General features: G+C 35.3%; 1 protein-coding gene across 22 annotated transcripts in view; it reads left to right on the forward strand.

Moving 5' to 3' along the window:
• PARD3 (par-3 family cell polarity regulator) overlaps nt 1-17,364 on the forward strand; it is a 676,839-nt gene that overhangs the window by 416,690 nt on the left and 242,785 nt on the right. For all 22 annotated transcript variants that reach the window (XM_077152059.1, XM_077152104.1, XM_077152083.1 and 19 more), the window contains 2 exons: nt 8,168-8,356; nt 9,054-9,224. In XM_077152059.1, the coding sequence (XP_077008174.1) occupies nt 8,168-8,356; nt 9,054-9,224 (360 nt within the window). The remainder of the gene's footprint in view (nt 1-8,167; nt 8,357-9,053; nt 9,225-17,364) is intronic.

Here is a 17,364-nt window from a genome sequence, read left to right on the forward strand (position 1 = left end):
GTTACCTGTAAAATTTAACGTTGATTTTAACATTAAGGCACTATCAGTGAATGCTTTTATTGATGTATTATTTTGCTGAGCTTTTTATTTGGATTATCTCATTTAATCTTCACAATTACTAGGATTTAGTTAACAATATTATCCTAATTAAAAGAGAGGGAAAAAGAACTAAATTTGGAATGTGTAGGTCATTTCTCCCAATCCTGTCAGCTTTTATTTAAGAGAAGGAGACAGTTATGAAACTCAGGTTGCCTGACTCAAGTATCTAAGGACAGATTTCTCCTACCCTTCCATGTCAGTTGTGAAACAGCTTCCTATGCAGAAATACAAAAAAAAAGAATCTACAGGATTAGACACACATAAGTATTTTAACTCTAAGGTAATGCACTATAAGTTTCACATTGGATATTAATAAAATATGATTGAATTTTGCTAAAACACGATGAAAGAAAAAGAGAAGGAAAAGTATGTGTGTGTATATATATATATATATATATATATATAGGGGAGCTTGGATGTTTACCTTATTAGTCAAGATGGTGAGAAGTGTCTGTCCCAAAATGGAAGTAGTGTTTAGTCCCTTCTCTGATTTTCATCATATTTGTCTTGTTTGTATGTATTTGTTGACTGAATATGTCTTATCATTTAAGGTCTCTGTTATTCTTTACACTTTTATATGATTTAAGTACCTGGAGAACAGATCTGTCCTAAAGCACGTAACTCCTTACCTTGCCCAAATTAGAAACTCAATGAATTTGTTCCTTCCTTGAGTATTACCCAGACCCATAAATTAGTCTGGGAGATGGGTAGACCCAGTGGAAAAGAGATCTTTTCAATGCCTGAGAAGTAAATTTACTGCATATTTTCCAAATATTAGACACATTTGTAAGAGTTGGAGATTAGAAATTCTAGTTTTAGATTACCAATTCAAAACCAGGGCAAAAAGCTAAATTATTTAATAAAGGCCCCAGGTCCTAGAAGTTTATTTGCTTTGCCTTTGAAGTTTATTTGCTTGATATGAGCCTGTCACTGTGGATATTCTGGTTGGGCTAGAGAATATATGAGGTAGTGAATTTACCAACTAGTCTTCCAGGCAGTGACTTTCCAAAGCACCAGTGTCTTTCTTGGGCTTCAAATAGGATGAATGCAAACTGGCTTTGGAAGCCTCCTAAGAATACTTGTGTGGGATCCATAAGAATATAATTGCATGTTAGAAACATCCAGAGCTTTGGGTATGAATAGAGTTCTAGAGAAGAATGTAGTCAGGAGTTTAGAGACGTTACTAGAACAGAGTTAAGTCGGTAACATACATGCTTAAATTTCAAGAGCTTAAAAGGGGTTTGAAGAGAGTTAGTGGGATCTCCTTCAAAAAACAGCAGGGATGCTTTGGGAATTATTTGGGAACCTCCCTGAAGATCATGGGACATCTTGATAAGCTAGCTTCAGAAAGGTTTAGTCTCCATTTTTTAGTTTAATGAGGTAAGCATAAGCATGGTCATTGATATGTTCTTATAATTAATTGTTGTAGTAGATCAGGTATAGGCTACTTCACTGGCCCCACCGTAAGTGGGAAAGTGGGGATAATGGGACTATGAATCTGATATATCACCTCTTCATACCAAACTGTGTATACATTCTCTGTGATAAACTCTTTAGCAAGAACTTAAGACTCACAGTGCTGAATTCATTTGAATGCCATAGAATACACATGTGGAAGTGTACACAAGTCTAATTTGAGTTTTGGGGGAAGATTTTTACTAACGTGTTAACTATACGGTCATCTCAACAGTTTGATTTCTTTTTTTTATGGTTTTATAATAGCTTTTCCTTTAGCAATGCACTTGACAGTTTGGTTTTGAACATTAAATAATGCTATTGTCACAAAGATTTCTATAAAATGCTACTTCCAGTGCTTTGTTCATTCAAACTTATTTTAAAACAGACATTCCAAAATTGGCTTAGAATATTTTCATGATTCTACAAAAATAGTAATGATAATATATATGAATCTTTGTAACCATTTTTAAGGCATTCATTTGCAATGACTTATTCTTTTTTTTAAAGATCTACAAGTTTGTTTGTTTATTATTTATCTATCTATCTATCTATCTATCTATCTATCATCTATCTATTTATTTATTTATTTTTACATGGGAAGACACTGGGAAATGAACCCAGGTCTCCGGTCTAGCAGGCAAGAACTATGCCTCCTGAGCCACTGTGGCCCACCCTGCAATTACTTATTCTTACTGTTGTAAGATAAAGATTTCTTGATGTTCAGTGTATTTTCCCTTGGGAAAATCGGTCTTACTTATTTTTTTGTTGTCTCCCTTTTGCTATATGGTAATAAAACTGATAATACATTTAAAATTTGTGGCATGATTTTTGCAATTTACTTACTTAAAAAATATTATTGGCATAATGTCTATTTTTAAAATAGCAAGATTAATCTGGGTTAATTATTCTTTGTAATTTTGATTCTGAAGCATCAGATTTTCAGGAAAGTTTAAAGAATTAAACTCCAGTATACCCTTAACCCAGATCCCTAAAAGTTAATATTGTAATGCACTTTCTTCTCCTCCATTTCCTTTCCTCTTCTCTCCACTCCCCTTGTAATTTCTTTCCTGAATTTAAAATAAATCATAGCTATAAATGCATCCTTTTCCCTAAGCCCTCCTGTGTATATAACCTAAGAACAAGGATATTTTCTTAGGTAAATTCATTGTTATCAAAATCAGGAAAATAGTATTGAACTGTTAGACCATTAATTGTCCCTTTTAATGTCTTCTATTGCATGAACTCATAAATAAGAATGGAATAGAAGAGAATTTTTGTTCAGGGACCAATCTGAGATCACATGTTACATTTAGTTGTTATGTCTCCTCAATATCCTTTAATGTAGATATTTCTTTACCTTTTTTTTTTTAATAACCTTGATTTTTTTTTTAAAGAATACAGGGTAATTATTTGGTAGAATGTTCCCCATTTAGGGCTTATCTGATGTTTCTCTGAATAAGTATTTTTCTTGGTTAACATTAAAGATCAAAAACTGTGTAAAACAGTTTATCTTAGTATTTTTATTACCATATGAAATTTTAAAGAAATCTCTTAAGTTCTATTTATTTGGCATCTCCTGTTGGAATTAGAAAAGAACATTATGAAGCCTGATGTGTCATTTTAACTTTGCTAATAAGAATAATAAACCATAATATAACGACTCAAATAACATGCGTGCATGTTTACCTCACATGTGGGATAAGTTAAAATAACTTAAAAGAAGCCTTGGCATATGACTGCGATTATTCTGTCATTAAAGTAAAAAAGAAAAAAATCAAGATAATCGAGGAATTTAAAAGCTCCTCCTTCTAATTAAAAACGTAAATGGTGGTTGATATTTTTCTGAAAGGCGTGTGCATTATTTGATCTCTGTGTGATTATGGAGTGTGTTCTCTTTTTAGCTTCTAAGAAAACTTGTGACAGGTTTGAGGATTAGATGGTGTGCCACCACAGCCTGTTTTGGTTAGAGCCATTGTATGATGCTCCCAGGGTCCTTTTCTTTCTTCTCCCAGCACCACCCTCTGCCCCATGTATATACTCTCCTCACCCCCCCGCCATCCCCACATTTTGCTCTTGAGCAAGAAAAAATGGAAGAAATTAACTTTTATATTACAAAAATAATGCACATATCAACTGTAGAAAATTCAGATAGACACAGAAGAAAATTCAAATCTCCTGCAATTATGTTACTTCAGTGTCATCATTTTGTCGTACATTTTTTCATGATTTTTTCCCCTTTACCTATGAATATCGTAACCGTGCACCTTGTTCCTGGCACAAGGAAAAACGTCCGTAAATTCCTTCCTTTTGTGGCTACTGCTATGGGAAAAAGGACATTGAACAATGTATAAAAATGGGGTGTCAAAGCTTATGATGGATGAAGTACTTACTGGAAGTTATGAAAATCCATAGATAAAACCCAATTTCTTAGCCACAGATATTATTCTGTGCTACTAAATAAGCCTTTCTGAGACCATTTAATGGCTGACATTCCATTGTGTATACACAGTGTCATTTGTGTTGATTATTTTCAATTTTTAGCTATTACAATTAAAGCAGTGCCCATCCTCATGGTTAAATCTTCGTGTGTGGCCACAATTAGCTTTTTAGGATATGTAACTTAAAGTAATATTTCTGGGTTAAGCAGTAAGGAAAACGTAGAGGTCTTTGATAAGCATTGCAAACTGACTTCCACAAACATTGTACCTTTCTGTATTTTCCCCAGCAGCGTAAAAAAAGTACCCATTTCCCCACACCTTCTATGATGTTGTGCATCATTATTAAAAAAATATATATCTTTAGTAATTTGATAGCTATTTGCTAGATTAATTTGCATATCTTTCATTGCTAGAAAAAGTTAACCTTGTTTTGGAAGCTTATTTATTGGTTCACTTACTTTTCTTTAATGAAGGGCTTGTTCTCTTCCTTTCCTATTTGTTGTGGGAACAGTGATCTTTTTATTATTAAAGATAGTAACTTCATGAAGGAGGTCATAATGTAGAGAGCAAAATCCGTAAATTATAATGGGAGTGATAAAATGTTTGCAGAGTGATTTATTTCTTTGCAGCGCTCAGAATCGGAGTTTGGACCCAGTTCTATAATTGTATGGTTTCGTATGATGTGTGTACATATCATGTTTATTTCGCCTCTCTTCACAATATTTTATTTACTCAACAAAATTTTCATATAATAAGGTTCAGAGATTGTTCTTCTCATGATTAGAATTTCTGCTATCTAACATGATCAATTTTTATTTCCTCTCCTACAGAGAGGACCGTGGTATAGATTAGCTGCAGTTTCAGAGTGGCCTGTTGGTCATTTGTATCACTATCAGTGGGTACTGGAGTGAGAGTTTGGGAAAGAAGGAAAAGCAGGCTTGTGGCTGGCCACTTATGAATATTTTCCTATCTCATTTCAGAGCATATCACTGCTGCTCTGAGGACGCTGGGAAAAGGTTTTATACTGTCCGTTCAGTAGCTATGCCCTATTCTAATATGCTTAGCAAAAAATGCCTTGATTTTCCTGGGCTTTAAAAGCCAGAACTGCAAATGGAGTAGTAGATAAAGGAATAACTGACAGGATGAACTGATGGGGGACGGTCATGTTTATATAAGCTCATGCATGTAAATGCATGTGTGCATGTGATTGAATGCATGGCATGTGTTTGAATGACTTGATCATGTATAAATGCCTTGAGGGTAATTAAAAAAAACACATTGAATTTCTGTAGAAAGAACTTAATTTAAGAAATGTTGATACAGTACAGAATCTGGATTGAATAACAATCACAGTGATGAAAAATTAGCTTCTACTTTCTATCAGAATATAGGGATCCCCATATTAGTGTAACTCTGTAAAAGTTTCCTATAATCTAACATTTCAAATTGCTCTTGAAGGGTAATTTTTTTTTTTAACATTTTGCTATCAGGATATTGAGTTCTAAAGCTGACATTAATTTTAGTATTATGTCAAAAGCCAAATGGATTAATCATGTAATATCATATGGAAAGTGCATTCTCTCACTTAAATGTTTTTAATAATGATAACGCTTAAGACTCGATGAGAAGAGCTCAAGATAAAAATTGTACCTATCCTGTAGTTTTGCTAGTAAATATAACTTTTCGATAGATAATATAATCTCCTTTAAAGCAGGTTTAGAATAGGGCTTGTCAGGAAATGACTCCAACTTGATTAAAACATGTCTTCATATTTTCAGTTAGCTTCTTAATCTTAATTTTTCAAGTAGGGAAAAAAGTGAGGATTTTAAACCTCAGTGAAACATGGAAATGCCAAAATCATAAATATTAAAAAGCCAAAGTCAAGAGCCAAATAACTAGGTGACAATTAAGGATCATCTAGATTTGAGACAAACATACTTACTCAATGATCAGACCTAAACATAGCCTCCTAAGGACTATCTTTGGTCTCAATATCTTTAAAAATGCAGTTTTTCTAGGAATTTACTGATTAACAATGTGTTATTTTTCATTTGCTTCAATTTTTAAAATAAAAGGGAACTGCAATGTGTTCTCATGCTATTGATAATATCTTGAAGTTCAAACAACAAAATTTACCCATGTGTATTATATTTTGGGAAAAGATTTTATACTGATGTGGCTCTTTTATTTCACACAGTCCTTATTTGATTCTTTAATTGTTTCCAACTATGTGTCCATAAAGATACTTTTGCATAACAAATGTGTGAAAGTATTTTTCACATGAGTGTTTGATGTTTATTTCTCCCCAACACATTGGTTTGATTTTAAATGTAATTGTTTTCTGGGAATATTGTCAAACATAAGAAAGTCTGTTTAGTGAACAATCTTAAGGCCTTGTTTTGACCCTTTGCCGACATATGTTTACTTTGCAAAGTTGAGTGTATTGTCTGTATTAATTGCTACTGCCCTGTATCTTTTCAATTTGTTCTTTTTTTGTATTTCTTAATATAATTTTTGTTTTAAACCTTATCAATTTTGCTTCAGTTCATTGTTTTAATCCTTTGAGATCACTTAAAGAGTATACTGCCACAAAATGTTATTATATATTAATTAGAAATGTCATTGAAAAAAATCACATTATAAATTTTAATTTCAAAAATAGCATCTCATGTATTAAAATTACTAAAAAAGTAATATTATTGATAAACGTTATACTTCCAAAAAATATTTCTGGCAAATTGAGACAGCTGAGATTTCCTATTAAATTCTAAAGATTCCTTTTTAAAGTTATTTTTTCATCCTTATATTAATTTAGACTCCTTCAAAATGTCAAACATTTGGTGGGATACAAAGAAAAAAATTAAAGCTACCCACATTTCCATTACCCTGCAATAGTCCATTTTGTGTGACAATCTATCTTTTATGTGTACAATTGAACATTCTTCAAAAACTCAAGTTTTAAAAGATGCATTCTATCCCAGACTAACCATGTCCCCTTATATGTTTTGCCATTCCTCAAGTATGAGATGATCATTCCGTCTTGAGTGACTAAATGGATGTTGAAGAAATATTTCAACACAGGGAAAAGAATAGGAGGAATAGGTTGTGGAACTAGATGAGATATTTCGTTGTGATTTGTGGAGCTGATGCCGCACGTCCATCATGTGGTTGGGAGCACTGAGCTTGAAAGAGCTTTGGTCTTACCGAGCAGGAGGTGATCTGTGTGGATGGTGGTTGAAGTCTTGGAGCAGTGGAAGGAATTGTCGAAGAGACACTCAGAAGACAGCCTGCTTCCTTTCTGGCACCCATTGTTTCTTCATGATAGAATATGTCATCTCACTTCAGCTCATCAGATTATATTTTAAGCTTTCAATCCTCTCCCCCCACCCCCATGCACACCTTGTTATAAGGGGAATAGCAAGAGTTTGCACATCATAAATATGTTGCATTTTTAAGACAATTGTCTTATGCATTTGGTGACTGCAATTATGAAATCAAAGCTTGCATAGACAACTAATTAATTAAACAATATTGCTTGAATAATATTCTCCAGCTGTATTATGTATGACACAATATTGTGGAAAAATTTTCTCTAATGTTGTTTATCTTCAATTTGTCTCACAGATGTTGAAGCTTAAAACCCTTTACTAGCTCTCTTAACATGAATGCCTGCCTCTACTGACTGATACCATCAGCATTTGTTATTGTTTGTGAATGAAAAAGATACACATTAGTGAACATTAAACTATGAATAACGTTGAAAAATCCTACTAAAAAAAACTGGGGACACATGCGTTACTCTATTTATTTATTTTGATTCCTGCTGCTACAGTTTTTATCTTGTGATTTAGAGTATATGAACAGGCACACATACAACAAAAATTCCAAACTGTCAGACTCTGCATATCTTCAGTCCTTCTGCTATATTTCTCCTTTTTCCTCATAATCTGGTTTAGGTTTGTTTTAATATTGAAACAAGTGCTACAGCTGGTTTATTAACAGCTGGTTCTCTGAATCACCCGGAGAGGTGCGGCTGCCCCTGGTGCCCTGGAACTTTGATGGAAATAGTGTCGTTGTTGTGACTGAAGAACTACTCATTAGCCATCTTTACAAATAACCACGAGAAAGAAACATCGCAATAAAATATGTCATGCAATTTTGTTCCCTATTAGAAAACAGAAGATGAGGATATTGTTCTCACACCTGATGGCACCAGGGAATTTCTGACGTTTGAAGTTCCACTTAATGATTCGGGATCAGCTGGTCTTGGCGTCAGTGTCAAAGGTAACCGGTCAAAAGAGAACCATGCGGATCTGGGAATCTTTGTCAAGTCCATCATTAACGGAGGAGCAGCCTCTAAAGTAAGCCAATTTCAACTTTGTCAGTCGTATGCGCAACAGACATTTTTAATTTCAACCCGGTTCCTAATTAGGAATTGTGTACACTTAGAGGTTTTCTGATTTCTTCACGAAACCCCGTGATCAGACTAGGAGAAATCCGGTGAGCTGTGGTTTTGGAATGGAGCCCATGACGTCACCTCTTCATTTTGTATCTCACAGACCCTCCATAGTCATTCAAGGTAGAGGAAGATAAACTATGCAAGACTTAGGATAGGTCCTGACACAGAGGGGTGAATAGTAAAGGTTAGTCTTTTCCCCTTCCCTGGGTCACTCTGTCTGATTTCACAGCCTGGAAAAACTTCCTTGGCTGCAATTGTCTAATAGCTTTGAGCTTTTCCATGTCTTGGGTTGTAAATAACCTCTATGGGGGTCTCTGGAAGCAAGAAAGTAATCACTTTGTGTCCTTTGAATTAGTATGCTATTTTGGCAAACGGATTATGATAATGACTTGATTTACAAATGTATGAATGATTGAAATAGACACAGACTACCATGGCTGCTTAGATGTTATTATGCCAGTGTTCAATTGGGCATAGTCCATTAGGATTAAAGGGGGTTTTGTTGTTGTTTTGTTGTTTTCTTTTTTAATTCAAGGCAAAGCGGCTTCATTTATAACAGGATATTTTATAGCAGTTATTTTTACCTATTTTCTTCCCAGGATGGAAGGCTTCGAGTGAATGATCAACTGATAGCAGTAAATGGAGAGTCCCTGTTGGGTAAGACAAACCAAGATGCCATGGAAACACTAAGAAGGTCTATGTCTACCGAAGGAAACAAACGAGGAATGATCCAGCTTATTGTAGCACGGCGAATAAGCAAGTGCAATGAGGTAAAAAATAAAAACCTAAAAGCACAAAAGCCACTACCATCTGAAATTGCAATTAGACTGAGATTCCATCCTAATATTGGACAAAGAATGAGAGGTCCTGGGACTTTATCTTAAAAGATTCTATAAATTCTCTTTGCTTGCTATAGATTTATTGTTTTATTGCTGGATCACAATTTGTTTTCTTAATTCTGTGATCAAAATATTTCTAAATGGGGCGGGCAGTGGTGGCTCAGTGGCAGAATTCTTGCCTGTCATGCCAGAGACCTGGTTTGATTCCCAGAGCCTACCCATGCAAAAAACAAACAAACAAACAAAAAGCACTTACCTTAAGATATTTATAAATGTAAATTAAAATTTTCTACTGCTAACTAACAAGTAATGCTGGGATTTTAAGGGGCACCTATAATTGGGTTCACTTCTTGAAAACTGGGCTGCACCTTCCTTCTCAGAACCAATAATTTATCTTCTATTCAGCAGTATTGAACCTGGGAGGTCATAATCTGGGAAAAACAATGAAGCAACCACTTAACTTACTCATCTGTTTATCTAAAAACAGGTTGCCTCTTACAAAATTCCTAAAGAGACAGTCTGACTTTCTTACAGGTTGTTGGTCTCTTATGAGACTGGTCAAGAGTGTGAAGCATCCCTCTGCCCCCCCACCCAGTCTTCCTGTTCTCCTTCATTGTGGGGTTGAGTGTTTCACCCTGCATGTCTCCTTATTCAGTAATGTATATAAACTGCACATTTGCATGTATTACACACCCCCCTGGTTGGTTCTAACTGTATGCTGTGTGTGGAATTAGTGAGTAGGAAAGAGAATATCCTCTCCTGAATGGTATCTTCATATGTTTTCCCAAAAAGTAAAAATATACTTCCTGGTATAGCTGAATGCTTGAACATTAAAAAGAAGTTTTATACAGATTTGATAATTAATATTGGAACCCCAAAAAACAAATCTACATCTGGAATAAATTATATGCCATCTATGGAAAAAAGATGATACCTGATAATTTGCTGAAAAAAATTACATTTTGCAAGCATAAAGTTTATTGTGTTCTTGTTTTTGTTGATATTCAAATCCCTACTTTTAAAATTAATAAAGAGAAAATTACTAGTAAATTAGATAAATAAAAACTATCTCTAAATTATTTGTGTCCTTAATTTTTAAATCCATATTTACATTTAATAAATCTTTTTTGCTTCTTTTTTTTAATGCTCTATAAATGCAAGCTTTACAGGGTGGAATGGCCACTCATTTAAATCTATATTGTATAATGATATTTTGTAGAGTAAATGTGCTTGTGAGCGCAGTGGCTAGTCAATACAGAGGTGACCAATTTTTGGAAGGTTATTTGCACTGATGTTTTCATATTGTTTTTATTTGCCAAATGTAGGATGAGTCAACAGCAATTGACTAATTTCTACAAGAACAAGAGAACAAAGTAGCTTTCACTAAAATGTCAGAGAAGGGAGGAGCAGAACATGAAAATATTTACTTATGTAAGATAAAAAACTAGTCCTTCATAGTAGGCTACTGGACTGGTTTTTGTTAAATAATAGTGTTTATTGGTTGCTGAACCATTAACTGATCTGTTAAATGTAAGTCCTGCAAAGTACTACCTGAAAAATTCTCAACTGTAAGTTTATAAGATACATGTTCCTTATTAGGTATTTTTCTCTTGGCCAGCTGAATTATTGCACATCTCACAAGATAATATCCATTCAGTAGAGGCTTACTGAGCTTCTACTATGTGTCAGAAAGTGTCTTGGATCTTGAGGATACAGTGGAAAATAAAACTGATGCAGTATCCTTCTCTCATAAAACTTATATTCTACAGAAAAATATATCTTCTACTTAGTTTCCTTAAAACCAAACCAAAACTCGTAACACCATCTCAAAATTTTTCTTGGAAGGAAAACCTTGAACTTTATAGGAGGACTAAGAATATAAGAAACATACTAAAGATTAGCATTCTGAATCCAGACATACTTTAGTCTGATTTGGGTTACTCCCTATTGTTCTCCAAACAGTAGCAAAGCAAACCTCTGCTAGCCTGAAAATGTTTTGATAACAGCACTGATTTTATTCCCTGTTGCACTGTAAGAGACATGAAATTGGAGTCCCACTGAAATATCTCTGTGTCTCGTTCATTTCTGCAAGTGAATTTATGTGAATGGAAATGGTTTTAGTATGAGAACAGCTGCAATAAATGGTAATAAACTTTATTCAGTATTCCTCATAGTGTCATTTTCATACATTGCTGGTTATTACGGTTTCTTAGGACAGTAAGCTTAGAAAGCAATTATATAAAAAAAATTCTTACGAGTGCTGTGCTTTCTTTGTAATACTAGCGAGAAGCCTTTTGTACTGACAGGTTTTAACTAAAGAATTAGATGAAGACAGAAGCTTAATTCAGCTTCCTATAAGCCATAAGATATGATTTGTGCTGTGGTACTTACATATTACCTTTGGAAAACCTCTCCCTGAATCACCAGGAGAGCGTGTCTAAATTATGTTGCAGTAAATATTGATATGAGCCTAGAACATCTTGTTGTTCTGAATGGACCTCAAGCCAAAAGAATGTACTTGAGTTCTCTCCTTCTGGGTCTGTTAGACATGTATTCCAGTCTTTGACAATATCAAAAAACTTTACTTCACTTTCTAATTTTTAAAACAAGGGTTTGCACACTTAATTGCAAACTAGAGAAAGTAAAAAAATTGCAGCAGAAAGTCTCTTGTACCACATCTTTCCTTCCCCTTCTCTTGTATGTGGGAAGCGCTGTGAGATATCTCAATATATTTTCTTTAAAATTATTTCCAACTTTCCTTGTAGGAACCATCTTAAATCCTCACATATCACTAATATTCATCCCTATACAATACTTTTGAGGCATTCTCTGGAAATTATTTCTCAGTCTATTTTGACCTCTCAGGAATCGTTGAGCAGTACCTCATTCCAGAAGTGTTTCCCTAACCAACTTGATTTTCTCCTACTAGGCTCTGGCTCCTTCTCAGTCTCCTCTGAGGAGGCTCCTCTTTCTCTTTTTGTGCTTTGCAAGGCTCTTGAGCTGCTGCCTCTTATTCTGCACATGTTCCTTGGGGATCTCCACAGCCCCATCTCCAGTTAGAAAATAGAGACTATTTTCTGATGACTCCCACATCTCTGTTTCCAGCTCAGAACTCCACTCTAGCTCTAGATCCTTCTCTTCAATTGCCCAAGGAAATAGTCCCTGGTCTGCTTTCCGGGCACCTAATTCATAAGGTACCCTAAACTCTGTTTTAATGTTTTTTTCCTCCAAAAGCAGTTCCTCTTTCAGCTCCTCTCTCACATGCAATAAATGGTGCCTTCATTTACCCTTCAGTTATAGAAAGCAGAAATCTAGAGTCATGCCTGACTCCTCAAATGCCTTGATTCTATCTGTAGGCTCAGCCCCCCGAATTTCTCTCCACTCAACCCACTTTTCTCTACCTTCTGCCACTGCCCTAGTTCAGGTCCCGTCATCCCATCAGTTTGACTGTGGCAGCTTCCCTGAAGGATTTCTCTGCATCTCGGCTTTCTCTCTCAATCCACTGGCAGTGAGAAGATTTTCCTAGAAAACCTATCTGATTGTGACCTTCCCTGCTGAGATCCCTTTGAGAACTGTCCAGTGTCTCTGGGACAGATGCCAGCCTCCTGACATGGCCCACAAGGACATGCAATACCCGACATCTGCTCCAGCACCAATGCCCACTCTCCACTCTAGGTTTCCCACGTCAGGCCTTTTGGGCCATTGACCCAGCAAAGACTTGCACAACTCCTAACGTTCAGTTTCTCTCTCCATATTATTTCCGTAGCCCAGTATACTTACTTCATCAAGCAGTTAGCATGCCATTGTGATTGCCTCTTCATTTGTTTTTCTTTCCTGGGAACTGTTAAGTTCTGAGTCAGCTGGGGCCATGTCCATCTACCATGACCCTTTTCTTTCTGTGTATCTAAACAGAACCTGACATATAGACCTGTATTGAATGCTCAAACAGTCATGTAGAGAATCCAGCACTTTTAAAACAAAAAGAAAACTTAGTTAATATCATAGTCTTGGGCAGGCCACAGTGGCTCAGCAGGTAAGAATGCTTGCCTGCCATGCCCGAGGACCCGGGTTTGATTCCTGGTGCCTGCCCATGTAAAAAAAAAAAAAAATATATATATATATATATCATAGTCTGAATTTCTTAAAAGAAAGAGAAATGTAACAAAATGTTTTGTTTTTGTTTGTTTGTTTGTTTTTTACAGGGAATCCAGATTTCCTTTCCTTGGGTCTAATGCTTTTACTTATATTTAAACATTTCATAAGCAATAATTATTTCTTTTCTTTAAAAAGAGAGAGAAAGAGAAAAGAAATGCCCCCCCTTGTTTTGTGCTCCTTAGTGATAGCTTATGTTTTTTAGAGAGCATTTTCCTAAGTCCTGACACTCTTTTTCATTGTTTTGGCTTTGGAAAACACAAAGAAAGAAGCTAAAACTTGGCACAAAGGTCAAGTTTCTTGAGAACCTTGAAGGGGGTTGGAGAGGAATGGGGAAAACCACCTGTCATTGTTGTTGGAATACTGAAAATATCCTGTCTTGAAGAATTGTGCCAATTTTGAATATTTTAAGCTAATTGATGTTTTTGGAAATTTGCTATATTTAACATCGCATCAGGTCATTTAATTATATTTATGTTAGAAGTGATTTTGTATAATGCCCTCCTGTAGTACCAATAGAGAATATTGTCTGAGGTGAGCTGTTGCCTTGGACCTCATGTAGAGAGATTTAGTTATCAAGACCACTTTAAAATGAATTCTCTCTCTAGGCTTAATCCATTTAGAATAAGAAAAGTATATTAAAATAGGAAAGGGCCAAAGGCATCTTTTTTATCCTCTTCATTTTATCTATTAAGAAATAAATGCAAAGAGGTCAAATGATTTGCTCAATAGTTGCAAGGCCAGGGTAGTGGCAAAGTGATTTAGAAGCAAGTTGTCCGTTCCTCTTATGCATATGAGTGGGTCTAATTGACTGTGATGGCTTGTGCAGGCCATTTATACTGGAAAGTAGTATACAGTAAAAGCATGGGCTTCAGAATCAGGCAGAATCAGTTAAAACTCTGACTCTGTTGCATACCAGAAGAGTGATTTGGGTACCTGCAGAATATCTTGGGGCTCATACTTAACCTCTCTGATTCTTGCTTCGTCCCCTCCACCCCCCGTGGGGGTATACAGGAAATTAAATGTGATCCTATGTGAAAGCAGCATTGGTCGCAGTATCCTAAAACTCCCAATTCCCCACCACTCGCTTCTAGAACCGAAACCTGCCTCTTCATTAACTATTGTGTGCTTACCTGTCCTTTGGATGTTAGTAGTTCCTACAATGTATGATTGTAATTGAGGTCAAACTTCTTTTCAGTTATCATTGTGCTGCGCCCTCAGCTTTAAAGACTTCCTTCTACGTGACCTAGTATGTTAAAGATCTCTAAAAAATTTTAAGGAAAATCTGAGTCATTCCCTTTTCCTAGGAATGAATTTATTCATCCAATTATTCACCCGGGGCCTGTTCTCTGCCAGGCATTGGGGATAAAATAGAATAAACCCATAAAGACTGAAATATTGAATAATAAGATTGTGCCAATTACTAACCAGGGTAAAGTTTTAGGTTTGTTGAAGGGGATTAGGCCACATCCATGCCAACTTTTCAGCATTTATTGTGGAGATGGTGGGATACATTTTCTTTACATGAAAGACCCACAAATGCGTGCTTACAACAGAATGAGGTTTTACTAAATCCCACAGAAATTGCATTAGAGTTTTAAAAGAAACAAAGAATTTAACTTTTCCTAAGAAAAGAAGACTATGTCGCGACTGTGTGAAAAGCGTTTTACTTGGACATTGTCCAGTTTTTTTGTTATTAAATAGCATTTATTATTTTCTGATTATGAAAGCAAAAAGTTTAGTGTAATTACAATGACTTTAGATTTTGAGATGATGCTCAATTTTTATATCTATGTAAATAAAATGATAGCACGTATTGAGTCACTTAACTATTAGTCACTTAGCTTATTTCTTGCTTAGGATAGTGGCCTAATTATTTGTAAACACCTAATCAAAGGAGATGGGGTATATATTTTTGGCCTGTGATGTGCGTTTCCAAATTGCTTTAGAAATGAACATTCGCATTGTACACCCACCAGTAGGAGTTGCTGCAGCCTAGAGCTGGTCTTGTCTTTCACAATAGAAAGAGTCTCCTAGCAATGAAGCTGGCAGTTCAAACAGTAGAACTGCCTCTACCTGTGGCTGAATCAAGTTGGATTGAAGAAAATCTTTGCATTTTCAACAACTACCACCCACCGCATGAAATTGCTCTTTCTGTTTACATTAGTTTATTCTTCTAATTAAGTGTAATTTTACTAAGGTTTTCATAGAACAAGACCACGCGGGTTTGGCTAGATTGTGAGAAAGGGCTGTGGCTTGCTTTCTTCCTAGACCACCGTCCTCTGAGTTGGATCAGTCAGACGTGTTTCTTTTTCATAAGCTCATTTTCTTTCAATTAAAAAAAATAAAATCATCAAACGACTTAAAACTGTGTGCCCCGATCAGTTTTTGGTTTTTTTTTTTTTTTAAATTAAAAGACATTGTGTCTTCTGTTAAATATTTATGTAGTGGGCTGTTGATGTCTCCATTTAAATCTGTCTTTTGAGATGCAAATTAGGCAGGGGAAGGGAAGTAGGGAGGTGGAGGATCTTTCCCGTGAAAATGGTCCAGGACAAGGCCTTTTCCCAACAGGCATCTTATTGTGCTTCTCTAGAAAGGCCTGAGTGTACTATTTTTTAATGGAATTTTTGTTTGAATTTTATAAAATTTTATTAGAGTCCCTTGAGCTATTGAGGGATTTCTCATGAATGAACTTTATAAAGGTTTTATCATCTAGAAAATCACAGGGTTTTATGGTTGAATTAAATGCATCTGTTAAGCAAACTTGAGGATGCAATTGCTGTCTTCTGGAAATAAATTATTGTATAGTAAGCAGGCTCTAGTGTCTTTAATGTATGTGCTAATTTTTTTTTTTAATTTTTAAATTTTTTTATATATTTTTTTATTGCATGGGCAGGCATCTGGAATCAAACCCAGGTCTCTGGCATGGCAGATGAGAAGTCTGTCACTGAGCCACCATTGCACCACCTTGGACTAGTTTTTTAAATTCAAAAATATTTGTTCTTAAATGCACAGGGTATTAGTGTATTTATTTTATTGTTTTTGTTTGTATCTCCCCATGGTGCGTTGGAGTTTAGACATAGTATTCTTTCAAAAAATGTTCTTTTATTTTTTACTTCAGAGACACTGAATATTTAATTTACTTTTCAGTAATGCTGCCATTTGTAATCTGCAATTTAAAAAAAAGCTAATAAGACAAATCCTCATTTCACAACTTAAACCTTATTGAGTCTAATTCACTAGTGCTGCAAGTTTATTATTCTCCTGCAGTTTGACGTGCCTCCAATTGTAATTGTGTTGACCCTTCAATGCATTAAATCCTCCCCAGTGCTTATCAAACTGGGAGAGAGAAGTCTACAATTTGGAGCTTCATTAAATATCTCATTTATATTAAACACATGATAGCTTCGAACAAAAATAAAATAATTTGTTCAAACGAAGGAACCCACTACAGTTGTGGTTTCTTCTGTTTGGCATGTGCAGCCGTCTCTCTCCCACTTTATTGGGCTGGGCTGTACTTCCTCCCTCCTGGCTGCCAGCCAACTCCAAAGTGTCCTGAGATATTAGTCCATTGAGTTGACCTCAGAGCCCGTGTTGTGGAGATTGTAGCTGAGTGTGCTTTGTTCTCCTTGAAGCAAATTTGTTTCAAGGCCCTACTAGCATAAATCCCTTATTCATATTATTTCCGTGAAGGGTATGACGTATAAGACCTGGCTGTTATAAAGAATGCCATGTACTGTTTGAATTTATGATTATACAAATTGGCCTTTATTCTTCTGCTTATTTAATAGATTATATATGTTTTTGAAATACTCAGACCTTTGTTGCATTAGAATATTTGGTGCTTTCATATTATTCTCTCGCTATCAAAATGCTTATCTCAATCACTCAGTATCTCATATTTAAAAATTGCAAGAAC

This window comes from Tamandua tetradactyla, chromosome 1, assembly GCF_023851605.1.
Source record: "Tamandua tetradactyla isolate mTamTet1 chromosome 1, mTamTet1.pri, whole genome shotgun sequence".
NCBI lineage: Eukaryota > Metazoa > Chordata > Mammalia > Pilosa > Myrmecophagidae > Tamandua > Tamandua tetradactyla.